This window comes from Pecten maximus, chromosome 15 (assembly GCF_902652985.1).
Source record: "Pecten maximus chromosome 15, xPecMax1.1, whole genome shotgun sequence".
Lineage (NCBI taxonomy): Eukaryota > Metazoa > Mollusca > Bivalvia > Pectinida > Pectinidae > Pecten > Pecten maximus.
In genome coordinates this window covers 6,397,778-6,414,450 of record NC_047029.1, presented here as the reverse complement: position 1 = coordinate 6,414,450, position 16,673 = coordinate 6,397,778, and the positions used below count along the sequence as shown (strand labels likewise).

General features: G+C 36.9%; 1 protein-coding gene across 1 annotated transcript; it reads right to left on the bottom strand.

Annotated features, from left to right (window-relative positions):
• Positions 1-2,538: 2,538 nt before the first annotated feature.
• On the bottom strand, positions 2,539-16,570 carry LOC117343667 (MOB-like protein phocein). Its single transcript, XM_033906124.1, has 8 exons — positions 16,098-16,570; positions 14,208-14,270; positions 13,009-13,109; positions 7,098-7,146; positions 6,451-6,537; positions 5,089-5,168; positions 4,317-4,428; positions 2,539-4,125 (listed from the first exon to the last, which is right to left on the bottom strand). The coding sequence occupies exons 1-8, from the start codon at positions 16,164-16,166 to the stop codon at positions 4,000-4,002; spliced, it is 687 nt and encodes a 228-aa protein (XP_033762015.1). The 5' UTR covers positions 16,167-16,570; the 3' UTR covers positions 2,539-3,999.
• Positions 16,571-16,673: the final 103 nt, after the last annotated feature.

Below are 16,673 nucleotides of genomic sequence, written 5' to 3'. Positions count from 1 at the left end.
AGTGGTTAAGGTGTCCCGACACTTTAACACTAGCCCTCCACCACTGGGTTGCGAGTTCGAAACCTACGTGGGGCATTTGCCAGGTACTGGCCGTAGGCCGGTGGTTTTTCTCCGGGTACTCCGGCTTTCCTCCACCTCCAAACCTGGCACGTCCTTAAATGACCCTGGCTGTTAATAGGACGTTAAGCAAAAACCAACAAACCAAATTCACAAAGGACGTTAACACTACGTTCTTGGCCATGAATCTGCTACATTGGATCAGGAAATAACATTTTCAACCGCCCGAATAAGATTTTCACTGGCAATGACATACCATGGAAAAACTGTATTAGTTCAATGTCTGATAATTGTAGTGTGATGACGAACCTGCAACTACTCCATGGTTAGAAGGTCCCGTGAAGTCCAGCATGACATATTTGATTTGGGGTGGGTTTGCCATCTTGCCAACCAATGTACTTTGGCTGCTGTGAAGTCTCCCACTGTCCACAGGGGTATGTCTAGTCTTATATTTTAAAAAGCCAGAAATACCTATACATATTCAATATATATAGGTATTTCTGGCTTTTTAAAATATAAGACTAGACATGCCCCTGTGCACTGGCATTGATGTATTTTACCAGTTTCACGAATTGCCAAAGCGGAAGGAACAGTATAAGGAATGTATGGAGAATTACAAGATCCCCAATCACTAACATAAGCAATCAGATGTCCGAGAGCAAAGAGCAGTGGTCGCCTCCTGTATCACTGGCCAGCATTTAAATCGTTCTTTCTCTCCCATGAAGATGTAGAAAACTCCGGACGTGTAAAGAGATGTGCTGACCTCCTCGCTAGCCCTGAAATGGAGATGTTTTTTTCACTTCCTGCTGTTTAGCTTTCCATTCCTGATATCATGTTCCAAGCAAATGAGACCCGTCTACCATACGCACCTTGAACATGAAATCTGACTGCTGTTCATGAAGCTTCTTGGAAAGTTCGTCCTATCCAAGATCATTCAGGAGACATAAGATATTACACAATCAAGGACCCTGCTGTTCACCTGGAGGGTTCCTTCCTAGCCATAAGTCTTTCCACCCGGGCGTATGTACCTCAGTCAACATGAATACAATGTCACAGAGATTTGAGAATTTGTTACAGTCTACATGTATTTGGACCTGAACCCCAGTGTGTATAGCACATTTTGAGACGTTTTGGGGGCTAGATTAAAATTCGATAAAAACATTTTTACCGCATTTTAGCCCCCCCCCCCCCCCCCCCCAAAAAAAAACCAACTCGTCTCAAAATGTGCTATACACACTAGGGGAGATCCAAATAGATCCAAATACATGTAGACTGTAACAAATGAAGTCCCTGTGCAGTATGTCAAACCTGCTGCAGTATTCAGGTTTTTGACACTGTAAGACAGTTATGGACAAGATGGCGAAGAAGTTCCTATTTCATGTTCCTGACAGGCACACTGGACGTGAGGAAGCATTCCTTTACTCAACGAACTGTTGGCAATTGGAATCACTTACCTGAGAACGTCATTCAGTAATTACCTAATCCAGTAGCTTGTGAAAACCATTTTGATAGTATTGGGGAAGTGATGAAAGAAGATTCATAATATCTCTAATGGAACGTAAAAACAACTTTCATACACCAGCTTTTTATTTTGAAAGTGGTCAACTATGACCTTTTGACCTTTAACCATCAAAATCTAATCCGATGTACAAGATCTTGATGGTGTAAGTATCAACTAGATATGTCCTGGGGCTCACGAGATATCTTATATAGAAGCTTATATATATATCTATCAGAGATCATGTAGATGCACCCAGTACCATAATTATGCGTGTAGATTGTGCCATCCAAGGGACTGATACACATCTGTAACAGTATAAAAAGTTGTGTTTATTGTTTTTGACGCATTAATTTTACACTAAGATTTACATGTACAAGTTCCTAAAGTATGTTAAGTAATGAAGACGAGTGTTTTCTTAAGATGCCTTTCCGGGCTCCGATATAGGAATCCTGCTCAGTCCTCGACTTTAATAGTTCATCATTCACAAATTAAAAGTCATTTCTAGATCAGTGTTCGCGAAATCATGTATTCGTGAATATGTCTGAAGAATATTCATGAAATTTAAGCGATTAGTGTACGTGGAAACCAAAGTATATGATTAAGAGGGATCTTGGTGCCTACCATCGAGTGATCTTTATTGGTTCCATATATAATATTGGTCTTTTTCTCTGATGATGAATTCTTAGAGATCTATGAACTTTCAGTGAATTAGAAATAGCAATGTTAAACTTCAATTGTCAGCCATTTTGTTTTCTGGATCCGATTAAAATGCAATGAGCACAATTACGGTAGGGACTAAAGGCAGTCTATATATGAAGTTTAAGATAAATTCTACAATCTCAAGGAATGGTGTTAACAAGAACGGTTTAAGGACAGACGCACAACAGACACTGGGCGATTTGAATAGTCCACCATCTGACGATGGTTAGCTAAATAGCATATCAAATAACCATTTCTAGCATTATAAAACACAAACTTGCTTTTTACATTTCAAAATGACAATTTATTACGACTCTATACAAATTGTGTAAATAAACAATACATATTGGGTTAATTGTTATATCCTGAATATTTATCAATCGCACACACACACAAACACACCAGCACTTGTTCTCAACACAAACTGAAGATAAGTTAGGGGTCAAAATTAAAGTTCTACACAAATTTGCATCCTTAATTGTACATGATTTTCCAGTTTACATCCTACAGCTCATATCCTGCTGTTGAATAATAGACTTTTAATGTATACTTAACGACAGAAGAACATGTTGATTTACAAATTCCCTACATTGCCAAACTAAGTGCTGTCTCAATAGAGATGAAGTGTCCGAAAAACTGAATGATCAAATGAAAGAGTTCTCAGGACTATATGGACCGAGCCTCTTGCCCGATTCCCATCAAACCAAATTCACTTGATGCCATAATTGTGAAATGAGTTGCAGTCAAACCTCATTATCTCGACATCAGTGGGGGTCATGAAAACACTGGAGATATTTTGAATGTTTACAAACATGAACTTCGAGTTAAGCAGGGTCTTATCAGCATTTGAAATAACAACGGACTTGTCTCACCATGTGCTGATAAAAATGCATCCTTTATAATACTAAAAATCTTTGTGTGTATACTGTATGGGGGCTACTAAGTTGATGGTATGGTCCATAATAGGTACTAGCTCAAAATAAAGTGACGTTTGCTAAATACATCAGCTAAAAGTTAGATATATGATGATCCATGCAGTATTTTTACGTCTGGATCAAAGCATTAAAATGAAATATTCTAGAAAAGTCTTTAAAAGTGACTGGCTTTTCAACAGAACTACTCTGTTTCTTATATTGCACCTGTGACATTCACACATTGTAAGAGATTCATGTGATGGTGGATTTGGACATTAATGGGACTAAAACAAAACGAAGTGTGTATAACAAACATACGATGCTATGAACATCTTTAAATGATGTCTTTGGTGAGACCTGGTCACACATATACACAGTAATTGTCAACACAAGAAATCCATCGGATGTAAACATGTTAATAATTTTGTCAACAAAAGTGATCACATTGGTCTATCAGCCTATCCAAGTTGTCTTTCTGTAGCAGATGTCCATATCAATTTGGTTGGACACAAGTATATTCTCTCCATCCCTTTGTAAATATCAAGTCTACGCTAAAATCATTAATGTCAAACAACTAAATAGACTAGACCAAAGTTGTCTGCACAAGCATTTACACTTGATAGTAAGTTTTCAAAAGTCTGACAACTTCTAACGAGAGGCGCTTTTCAGACAGTATGTCATGGAAGTGATCAAAGAGTTACGTCCCTTTGTTCCATATGCCTTTGTAGTTTTTCACCACCACAGAGTTACATCCCTTTATCCTGTCTCTGGTAGATTTTCCACTACCATTCCTGGTATATGATGATTATGAATAAATAAAGATTAATCTTAGGCTTCACTCTCCCCCTCAATGCCCTGTTGGTCCTCTAAAATTGGAACTATCAGGTTGTCTTTGGACATCAAGTTGTATTTGGTCACAAAATTTGTAAATCTTCTACAGAGGTAGGTTTGATTCTAAAGAAGAAAAAACATAAATGCATATATATATTTTCTAAATATAAATCATATATAAGTGAAGTGCTGAAGTGACAAATTCATCTATTTCGGAAACAAAACAGATATAAATATCATCTGTTATACTGATTAAGTGAACATCATCAACAGATTTTGCCCAAAATCGTTTAAAACCATAATTCACATCTTACCTCATATTCATCAAATAGTGTCCTGTGGTGGAAATAAGCATGAGAGAAGATCCTATACACACGACGACACACAGACCCAAGCTTGGCTACGGACGATTCCTTTATACTGACCCTGAAACATTAAGGTGACATGTCCATTTCATTTCCGATCTTTAATGTTGGTTTCTAAAATCACTGGATGTTTACATGATGTATCTAAATATATTTATTTGTTTATAAATAACATTATATTGTTAATCTCAAAATGTTAACATAAGCTTAATGTATGGGTTTGAATGTTATGAGGGCTGATTGATATGTGTATATGTGAGGTATGTGTATGTTTACTAGCTACCTCTTGTCTGTATTGTACGAGGGTTGATTGATATATTGTGAGCCTCATATTGAAGGCGGTACTCAAGGATGTTGTTTTTAAGTCCTACTATTCTCTGACAATATAGGGCTGTGTACCCAAGGACTAAAGTAGACAAGACAAGCAGCTTTTGCAAAATGGACAAAATTGGTTAGGGTTAGGGTGAAAGAGTCTTGTCATTGCCATGGCTGCCATTCAAGAAAAGGAAGTTCTATAAAAGTGGCATTGAGGCCCTTAAACACCGCTGGCAAAAGTGTATCGATACTGAAGGGGATTATGTTGAAAAATAATACAATATGTCCGACAAAATTCAATGAAATCCTTCAATATGAGGCTCACAACTTATCAATCAGTCCTCGTATCTTGTGGTTACAATACATGTAACCAGTTATCCAACTGTTCTAATATAGAGATATTTACCTGCTTGGGAAGTATTTGTTGCTATTAAGAAGACATGCAGCGCCATCTAGTGTGTGCCTGGTGTAATCAATTGCTGGACACTACAACCAAAGCAAACTTTCTATCAAATATCTGAAATCTCAACTCATGAGTGCAGAAAGCAAAAATCAAATTAGGAGCCATATATATTTACAGACAACCCACCTTACCAATATTTTTACGATTTTGTAAATTGTGTGTTGATTGGTTGGTTACTATTTTTCGACCTATCAGACAACAGATTTTATAGAGTAAAATTGCTCGCAAGATAGTGGTCGAGGTGTCCAGGATGGGTTTTTTTCTCACTTGGTGAAGGTCTGGTCTAAACATAATGTGTTATCAATTGTAAGACATCTCATGCATTCCATCTGAGTCAATAAGTAATTAGAATATTAAGCTGGTGAAGTTATTTTCTAATTCTTGTAAAATAAATAAATTAACATTTTACATGCATTGAACAAGTACTAAGTTTGTTTTGACATCTTCTTTAATAAACCACATAATATAATTCTATATTGCCTGATACACTGCATACCAATTAGCGAGTTTCTTCATATTCAAATGTTCTACAATGTTTGAAAGACTGAAGAGAAAAATGACAATTTCACAAGTTCTCAGACAGCTTGTCATGTTAAATATGTAGAACTTTCAAAGATAAATCATTTCAAAGGTTAAAGAAATGACATTTTGACAAAACTTTGAATGAGATCTAATAATTCTATAAATAAACTTTTAAATTATTTATTTTACAACAATTGCACACCGGATGTTATACCAACTTATATTAATCACTCTTGTTGGCCCGGAATAAAGTGCACAAAAGATCTTACTGTGGGAGGGAACCAGAGTACTTGGAGAAAACTAATGTGGTCGGGTAGGCAAACACTTGGCTTTTCTCATCCAACCAGGGCATCGAACCAGGCCCCATAGCAGAAAGGCAAGTGTGTTACCCATTCTGCCATCCGACCACCTAATTATACAAGTTCCTTAGAGCTATTCTAGTAAATCATCCATCCAACAGGATTCTAAGTTTGCCGTTTAACAGGAACTGCCAGCAGATGTGACTAAATTAAAACTTCTTTATAATAAGATACATTTTCTCCTGCCTCCTCTATGCCTCCTCTATACAGACAATCATTTCTTGAGTCCTGTTCAATATATATTTTACTGGAAGATCCCTTACCTTTATTCAAATTATATGTCTAATAAAACTTAGTGTAATGAGCAAGCTAAACACTTTCTAACTGTATCCAAATCCTAACAGAACACGATAGTTGAGACAAATGAAATTTACAACAGTTAATTTAACAATTTAATAATAATTGAATTATAATGTATAGATACCTCTTTAGGTGTCTTGTGAGCAGCACATAGGAAGATCCATTGTTCTGTAGCTGTCATCTGGGTACACGTCTCAGGGTTACATTCATTCTGTAAAGATACCAAAAACAGTTAATTTGTTCTCCTCTTTAATACTAAGATATCTTAATTTTATTTTTTAACACTGGGCTATGCCATTATTATCTATGTGTGAGGCCTGGGAGGTGCCGACATCAGGGCTACTCCAGAATTATCTGTGTGGGAGGGGTGAGAGGTACTGACATTAGGGCTATTCCATAATAATCTATGTGTGAGGGATGGAAGGTATGACATTAGGGCTATTCCATAACTATCTATGTGTGAGGCCTGGGAGGTGCTGACATCAGGGCTATTCCATAATTATCTATGTGTGAGGTCTGGGAGGTGCCGACATCAGGGCTATTCCATAATTATCTGTGTGGGAGGGATGAGAGGTACTGACATTAGGGCTATTCCAGAATTATCTGTGTGGGAGGGATGAGAGGTACTGACATTAGGGCTATTCCAGAATTATCTGTGTGGGAGGGGTGAGAGGTACTGACATTAGGGCTATTCCAGAATTATCTGTGTGGGAGGGTGGGAGGCACGATCAATATGTATATGATGTAAAGATTATCTATTTTATTACTTACATTTAACTGTAGTTTCACTGCCAAGCCATTCAGCTCCATACAGAACTGTCTGTTAAGTACACAATGATTAGCATTAAGTAAGGTATGATGCATAAATTAAAACAATTGTTGATCAGTTTTTTCCTAATGTCCAATACCTATTCAATAACAAGAGCTCTGCAAATGGATGCATGATGAGCCACTGAGCTTCAGCCATTTTTTCTTTATAAATTAAAATAGGTGTGTTTACATTGTTGCTTTTATTACGGAGTAGCATACAATAACATACTGGTCATATTGTTCTTGGACTCTGTACTCTACACAACCACCATAGCATACATGAAGATTAACATATTATTATATAACAACTCGCAAATCCCTAGTATATCATCCCTTCAAACAAGAAACTGGACTCCTGCATGATCACGATGATCCACTAAGAGAATGTTTATATACAGTACATTCCACTTAATCGGGTAACGCTTAATAGGGTATTTCATTTATTAGGGTAAAAATTCAAAAACCAAATCCATTTTCTCTTGAATCATGTTAAAAAAAATTGTTTAATTGGGTTGGAAAAATCGAATTTTCGGTTATTCGACTACGACAATCTGACCAAAAAAAATTTGAAATGCTCCAGTTTTCACGAAAGTCATCATGTATTGCTTTAAGTTTTAGACATTTATCAACAAATAGGGTAATTAAGATGGTTATAATGTCAAAAACGGTGAAATATTACCTTAAACGATAATGTTATGTCAGGTTTTTGTCATGTTTAGAACTGTGTTGTTGTTCTGCCTCGTGGGTTTTTCCCCCCCAACAGGAAATCGATTAGGCATTGTGGGTAAAATTAAATGTTATTTTTAGAGTCGGCAGCAAGCCAACGTAATGGGGGTTTAAAAGCATAAATAAGCCGCTAGACAATTAAACTTTTACTTCTGGGATGTAAAATCTTCGAAGCAGAAACCTAATTAATAGGTTTTGACCTGGGTCTGACATCGCTACAGATCGATTGATATCACTGCTAACTGTGGCGGATTAAAAGTGAGGGGTTCGCCACAGGGAAATGTGACGACACCGGTACACAGGTGAGTTAAAGGACAGATTCCTGCTCGGGTAAGGATTAGAACTGGTTAATAAAAACACCAAATTGGATTTTGTGTTGTTTTATCAGTGACTGCCAGTGTCAAGATCGTATTTATACCAAAGGAAACGACCCAAATAAATTTGGTTTTTCCAATCTCTGCTTTGGCAATTGAAAATAATATGGAATATCAAAAACTTCATAGCGAGCAAAAGAATGCCTCTATGATAAACATAAGGGATTTGAGCTTTAGTTGTCGGCGAGTCCTTAGAATGGACTCCTGCCTGATCATAATGATCCACTGGAGAAAGTATATAGGTTTATATAATCCTGAGTGATTATGAGGATATATTAGTGATCATGATGATCCTCTAGAGAATGTATTTATACACTCCTGCATGATCTCAAAGATCCACAAGGGTATGTTATTTAACAATTAAACGCTTGGTAAATTGTATTTATTGGCAAGATCAATGCAATCTGGGCGACAGATAAATAGAATGACACCCGTTAGGACGTCATGAATATTTATCTGCCACCCAGATTGCATTGATATTGACAATAAATACAATCTAACAAGCGTTTAATTGTTATATTTAAATTAAGATACGTTAAACTTCACTTTCTCTTTGCTAAATCTAGGGTTTAAGTTCAGCTATTCCTCTGTTTGTTCAATTGAAAGAACGGCACATGTGAAATCGATTTCATTGTAGTGCTTGGTTTGCATTCAAATTGATGTGTAATACAAAGCCTCGGCGTGACTATGATAAAACAAGAGATCCCAGAGGGATCTTGGCGCCCACCATTGAATGTTCTTCATAGGTTCCATGTCAGATTGATCTTTTCTCTACTTTTCTCTTCTTCTAAGTCTTACTAATCTGTGTAAATTCAGAAGAAACCTCTAGTACTTTTCAAACAAGGGAAACCTATATATAAAATTTAAGATTTAGGCACCAAGGGGAACCTATATATGGAATTTGAGAAAGATTCCTTTAGTACTTTCTGAGAAATAGCGATAACAAACTTCAATTGTCAAAATCCAAGATGGCTGCCTGTCGGCCATGTTGTTTTCCGATTGGTCTCAAAATGCAATATGCATAACTAGGCACGAAGGGGAACCTACATATGAAATTTCAGGAAGATCCCTTCAGTGCTTTCTGAGAATTAGCGATAACAAACTTCAATTGTCAAAATCCAAGATGACTGCCTGTCGGCCATGTTGTTTTCTGATTGGTCTCAAAATGCAATATGCATAACTAGGCACCAAGGGAAACCTACATATGAAATTTGAGAATGATCCCTTCAGTACTTTTTCAGAAATAGCGATAACAAACTTCAATTGTCAAAATCCAAGATGGCTGCCTGTCGGCCATGTTGTTTTCTGATTGGTCTCAAAATGCAATATGCATAACTAGGCACCAAGGGGAACCTACATATGAAATTTGAGAAAGATCCCTTCAGTACTTTCTCAGAAATAGCGATAACAAACTTCAATTGTCAAAATCCAAGATGGCTGCCTGTCGGCCATGTTGTTTTCCGATCGGTCCCAAAATGCAATATGCATAACTAGGCACCAAGGGGAACCTACATATGAAATTTGAGAAAGATCCCTTCAGTACTTTCTCAGAAATAGCGATAACAAACTTCAATGGTCAAAATCTAAGATGGCTGCCTGTCGGCCATGTTGTTTTCCGATCGGTCCCAAAATGCAATATGCATAACTAGGCACCAAGGGAAACCTATATATGGAATTTGAGAAAGATTCCTTCAGTACTTTCTGAGAAATAGCGATAACAAACTTCAATTGTCAAAATCCAAGATGGCTGCCTGTCGTCCATGTTGTTTTCCGATTGGTCTCAAAATGCAATATGCATAACTAGGCACGAAGGGGAACCTACATATGAAATTTCAGGAAGATCCCTTCAGTGCTTTCTGAGAATTAGCGATAACAAACTTCAATTGTCAAAATCCAAGATGACTGCCTGTCGGCCATGTTGTTTTCTGATTGGTCTCAAAATGCAATATGCATAACTAGGCACCAAGGGAAACCTACATATGAAATTTGAGAATGATCCCTTCAGTACTTTTTCAGAAATAGCGATAACAAACTTCAATTGTCAAAATCCAAGATGGCTGCCTGTCGGCCATGTTGTTTTCTGATTGGTCTCAAAATGCAATATGCATAACTAGGCACCAAGGGGAACCTACATATGAAATTTGAGAAAGATCCCTTCAGTACTTTCTCAGAAATAGCGATAACAAACTTCAATGGTCAAAATCCAAGATGGCTGCCTGTCGGCCATGTTGTTTTCCGATCGGTCCCAAAATGCAATATGCATAACTAGGCACCAAGGGGAACCTACATATGAAATTTGAGAAAGATCCCTTCAGTACTTTCTGAGGATTAGCGATAACAAGAATTGTTTACGGACGGACGGACGGACGGACGGACGGACGGAGGGAGGGACGGACGGACGGACGGACGACGGACCACGGACGCAGGGCGATTTGAATAGCCCACCATCTGATGATGGTGGGCTAACAAGAGATCCCAGAGGGATCTTGGCGCCCACCATTGAATGATCTTTATAGGTTCCATGTCAGATTGATCTTTTCTCTACTTTTCCCTTCCTCTAAGTCTTACTAATCTGTGTAAATTCAGAAACAGCCCTCTAGTAATTTTCAAACAAGGGGAACCTATATATAAAATTTAAGATTTAGCGATAATGGCTGTCTGTTGTTTTCGGATTGGTCCCAAAATGCAACACCAGGGACCAAGGGGAAGATCCCTTCAGTACCTTCTGTAAAATAGCGATAACAAACTTCAATTGTCAAAATACAAGATGGCTGCCTGTTGGGCAGGTTGTTTTCTGACTGGTCTCAAAATCCAATATGCATAACTAGGCACAGAGGGCAACCTACAAATGAAATTTCAGAAAGATCCCTTTAGCAATTTCTGATAAATAGCGATCACAAACTTCAATTGTCAAAATCCAAGATGGCTGCCTGTCGGCCATGTTGTTTTCCGATTGGTCTCAAAATGCAATATGCATAACTAGGCACAGAGGGCAACCTACAAATGAAATTTCAGAAAGATCCCTTTAGCAATTTCTGATAAATAGCGATAACAAACTTCAATTGTCAAAATCCAAGATGGCTGCCTGTCGGCCATGTTGTTTTCCGATTGGTCTCAAAATGCAATATGCATAACTAGGCGCCGAGGGGAACCTAAATATGAAAATTTGAGAAAGATCCCTTCATTACTTTCTGAGAAATAGCGATAACAAACTTCAATTGTCAAAATCCAAGATGGCTGCCTGTCGGCCATGTTGTTTTCCGATTGGTCTCAAAATGCAATATGCATAACTAGGCACCAAGGGGAACCTATAAATAAAATTTGAGAAAGATTCCTTCAGTACTTTCTCAGAAATAGCGATAACAAACTTCAATTGTCAAAATCCAAGATGGCTGCCTGTCGGCCATGTTGTTTTCCGATTGGTCTCAAAATGCAATATGCATAACTAGGCACCAAGGGAATCCTACATATGAAATTTGAGAAAGATCCCTTTAGTACCTTCTCAGAAATAGCGATAACAAACTTCAATTGTCAAAATCCAAGATGGCTGCCTGTCGGCCATGTTGTTTTTCGATTGGTCTCAAAATGCAATATGCATAACTAGTCACCAAGGGGAATCTAAATACGAAATTTGAGAAAGATTCCTTCAGTACTTTCTCAGAAATAGCGATAACAAACTTCAATTGTCAAAATCCAAGATGGCTGCCTGTCGGCCATGTTGTTTTCCGATAGGTCTCACCAAGGGGAATCTAAATATGAAATTTGAGAAAGATTCCTTTAGTACTTTCTCAGAAATAGCGATAACAAACTTCAATTGTCAAAATCCAAGATGGCTGCCTGTCGGCCATGTTGTTTTCCGATTGGTCTCAAAATGCAATATGCATAACTAGTCACCAAGGGGAACCTACATATCAAATTTGAGAAAGATCCCTTCTGTACTTTCTCAGAAATAGCGATAACAAACTTCAATTATCAAAATCCAAGATGGCTGCCTGTCGGCCATGTTGTTTTCCGATTGGTCTCAAAATGCAATATGCATAACTAGTCACCAAGGGGAGCCTACATATGAAATTTGAGAAAGATCCCTTCAGCACTTTCTCAGAAATAGCGATAACAAACTTCAATTATCAAAATCCAAGATGGCTCCCTGTCGGCCATGTTGTTTTCCGATTGGTCTCAAAATGCAATATGCATAACGAGGCACCAAGGGGAGCCTACATATGAAATTTGAGAAAGATCCCTTCAGTACTTTCTCAGAAATAGCGATAACAAACTTCAATTGTCAAAATCCAAGATGGCTGCCTGTCGGCCATGTTGTTTTCCGATTGGTCTCAAAATGCAATATGCATAACAAGGCACCAAGGGGAACCCACATATGAAATTTGAGAAAGATCCCTTCAGTACTTTCTGAGGATTAGCGATAACAAGAATTGTTTACGGACGGACAGAGGGACGGACGGACGGACGGACGACGGACCACGGACGCAGGGCGATTTGAATAGCCCACCATCTGATGATGGTGGGCTAAAAAGCACCAAAATGACGTCATAATTACGCGATTGTTCTTAGTCGAAATCTTTGCTAGGTTTGATTCACCCGCAACGCATTGCCAAAAACTTTTTGACGCTGACGGAAGTGACGTCATGTGATCTGGGCTGCATTTATACGGTGATCAATACCATCTGGTTTAACACAGGAGTAATGGGAGACTGTCACACACAATGTAAATATATACATACTATGTAATACATTAAACATGCTGCTTTCCCTACCTTAGATGTTCATACTTCCATACACCTTCATCCTGTCCTTCTGGAGGAGTTAAGATTTCCTCAACATTTGTGAAGTCTTTTCTAATTGCCTGTTGTATGAACTGCAAAGAAAAATATGAACTTTCATTTTCAGGGCTTCCACTTGACTATTGTCTTTTAACAATTTTAGAAATGAATGTGCACTTTCTCCAAAATCTTAATGTATCGAAATACCAGTATATGTTTAAAACACATGTCTTTTAAAACTTTGGGGAGTCAAAACCTCTCAGCGGTCTACATACTGGAAGCCCTGTGGGAAGTCAAAAACTTAATAGTATACCGAAAGCCCTGATTTTAAATTTTTTTTTTTTTAATTTTTTTTTTCCCCGATTTTACTGATACATAAAGGATGGTCACTCGCTCAAAAACATCATGATTATTTACTATCAAAAGCATGCTGCCCACCACATGATCTTCAATGGATTTCCCTTTTGTCTTTAATTAAGTGTAACACATTGATTACACACCTTAAGCTGGTAACTTTCAAATACAAAGTGCAAAAAATCAGTTACCAGTAATAAAAGGTAAATTTTATAATCAATAGAGACAGGAATAAATTTCACTTTCAGATTCAAAATTAAAAACTCAAAATGAATGAATTATCCATTATAATCTTTCTAAAATCACAGAATTTACCTTTGGTAGAAAATCTATATATACACACTTCAAGAACATTCATTACATGTCCAAGCCTTTTTTATCAATATTTTTATACAGTAACTGAACAATTTGGTTTGTTTTTGTTTAACGTCCTATTAACAGCCAGGGTCATTTAAGGAACACAAAGCATTCAACGGTTGTTAATATTTCTTCTTAATTGCATGTAAACGACCAATGATTGTGTCAGTAAAATATAAGATCAACTGCTTCTTGGTTCGGTAACATTACAAAATCACACAAACACTTTCAGTAATTTCCGATTAATTACCTTTTCAAATCATCATAGATCATCTCTCTCTCTTTTTAAAAAAAAAATTATTTTATTTTATTTCCAATCATTTGAGCCCACCACTAATAGTTAATATTTTTAATAGAATTTCAATTTCACTTCAGCCGAGCATTCGAGTAATCCTTTCTATTAAATATTAACACAGATACAGTGAAGAATATGGTAAAACTAATCATGTATTTGTAATAAGTTTGGTTTTTCATATCAATACCTGTTGTACAGCAAGAGTACTATCCATCTCCTCGAAGGACTCATCACTCCAACTGCACCAGTTCTATAACATAAATCATAATAATAATCTTAATGTCCTTTGCATCTACACCATCGTCACAGTTCCCTGAAGCTTTTTCAAAGAAACATTTACAAAATAACATAGACCAATATTCCTCTGGTCACGACCCATTACCCATATTTGATGGACAGGTATTCGTAGTCCAAATTTTTGATCTTGGAATGCAGAAACATCAGAACTTCTTACATACAGAAAATGAGCAATTTTTCTGACCCACCTACAGGTTGGTATTTGATCAACATAAATTTGATCAATATCTTATTAGCGAACATATATATTTTATTCACAGATCATCATTCACTTAATATTTCTTTGCCATTCCATTTTCAAAGATTCCACCATATATAGCTAATCATGTAACCAAAATCTCGCCATAAGTGATTCCTGCCCAATCCGTTTCCATTGAAATCTTGCAAGATCTTGTGTAATGCCGATGGCGGCTGATTTCAAAACTGCTGAAAACAGGATGGCAATGAGTGTTGATGGATAAATTTAGCGAACGGTGATCAATGAGTAAAATATGTATAGAAGCTTATAAACCTGTTTTCTGTGCGAGTTGTCAGTTCAGAGTTCTGATGTTTAAAAGAGATATTGACTTCAGATCAACCATTCCAATTAAGGTACTTGTGCACATGAGTGTGATGTTTTGTTTACCATGTTACCGGTAGATATGATAATTAAGAAGAAAATAAATTGTTTTATAGGAACCCAATGCTTAATTTCAAAAGTTTATGAAAATAACAAATGCAGTGGCCTTATTTTTAAGGCCATTACAATTGGTTTGTCATTTCATAAACTTTTTTAACTTGTATTTAATACAACAAAAAACTTCACAAGTTTGTCCACAAGTATCATGTACAAGATTAGCCCAAGTTTCCTCTGACACTATGTGTAGGGTGATAGTGCGTGTGAAACATGAAATGGCACCATTTGGTGTCACTGTAAGATTTGGGTGAAAATAGAATAAAATCTGGTGTGACATAACACCTACCTTACATAAATTGATAAATGTTATTTTTATTAACCCAAAACACCCATTTAGTCCCATATTGGGTGTTCTATTCTAAATCTGTACTATATACTATACAGTAGAGATTTCAGAACTACATGATTTCCTTAAGCAAAATCATCAGTTTGGAAACTTTGAGAGAAGATTTGGGGATTTGACTAACATTTTCAAGGGAAATATTGTTGAACACTTTCAAAATATAACGTTACTGTTCATGTATTATCAGGAATTAATCTAGAATTTATGGAAAACTATCCTTTTCGGACTAAAGAGGAAAATCAGTTCTCGAAAAGAGAAGTTTGAAAGTTTCATTTTTTTTTTTTACATATTCTAAGTGAAAACAGCAAATGGTTAATTAGGGAAAAAATATGAGGATTTTGGGATAGTATTGCTATACAAATAAGGGAATATACAATATCTCAAAAAATAGAACAAAATCCCAAGGGGAATTTAGGCCTAACGTAAGTTTACGCCAAATATAAATCTACCTAGAATAAGTTTATTCTTGATTATATAGGAAAATCTTATCCCACTTCTTTGAAACTCTTCAATTATCCAATGATAGTTATCACACAAAAATATCACTGGAAGATAAAACGTTCCACATCAAATATCAAAATAAAGTTCTCAGCTATAGGAATCCTCAAGTTATGTGACAAGACGAAACCGGAAACGACAGTGTACAAAGTAAACATCATGCGAGGTGGTGTATAGACGTATCACTCAACATCATCCTTCAAATGGAACTTTAAATACATATAAAAGACATTGACGCTACAGTAAATTGGACGATATATTGCCTCTGTTTTGGTTCCTGGCCTGTTTCGGCGGAGAACCGCTGTACTCCCGTCGGCCATTTTCATCTTCATTTCACAGTGCCCCCTTTGTCACGGGAGGTAACTACGCTTTAGACCGTTCTTTCAAAGTAGAAGCGGTTATATGCAGTTTAGGTAATATTAGGCCTAGTTAAATTTCCTACATTTATTTTTCAATCAATATTTTTTTAATTTGAATCCATCCTCGAACGTTCCGAAAACAGGAACGAATCACGATCCACGAAACACTATTATGACTATGAGGCCTAACGAGACGATGAACAAGTAGGGAAAAGCCAAAATGTCTAATTCGATCGGTCTAGCTGTCCCAATATTGGAAATAAACACATTCTGAACAATCTTAAATTCACTTCATTTACTTCGATATATGACTATTCTAGCGAGGACTGGTTCTTGCGGAGAACTAATGAGGGAACCTCTCTAACGCTAATTGTTACCACTCGTCACATCTCGGCAGATAATGAAGAATACCGGAATCAGCCGAATGTCGGCTACATTTATGTTTGCGCAGGTGTAGAAACATGAAGCCAATCGGGAACC

What these genes read in the sequence shown, in the direction of transcription:
- LOC117343667 (XM_033906124.1), bottom strand. Translation starts at nt 16,166, where the DNA reads ATGAAGATGAAAATGGCCGACGGGAGTACAGCGGTTCTCCGCCGAAAC. An exon ending in GGCCAGGAACCAAAACAGAG is followed by an intron (nt 14,271 to 16,097) that starts GCAATATATCGT and finishes TTTATGTTATAG; the next exon opens with AACTGGTGCAGTTGGAGTGA. An exon ending in CACTATTTGATGAATATGAG is followed by an intron (nt 4,126 to 4,316) that starts GTAAGATGTGAA and finishes TTTCTTCTTTAG; the next exon opens with AATCAAACCTACCTCTGTAG.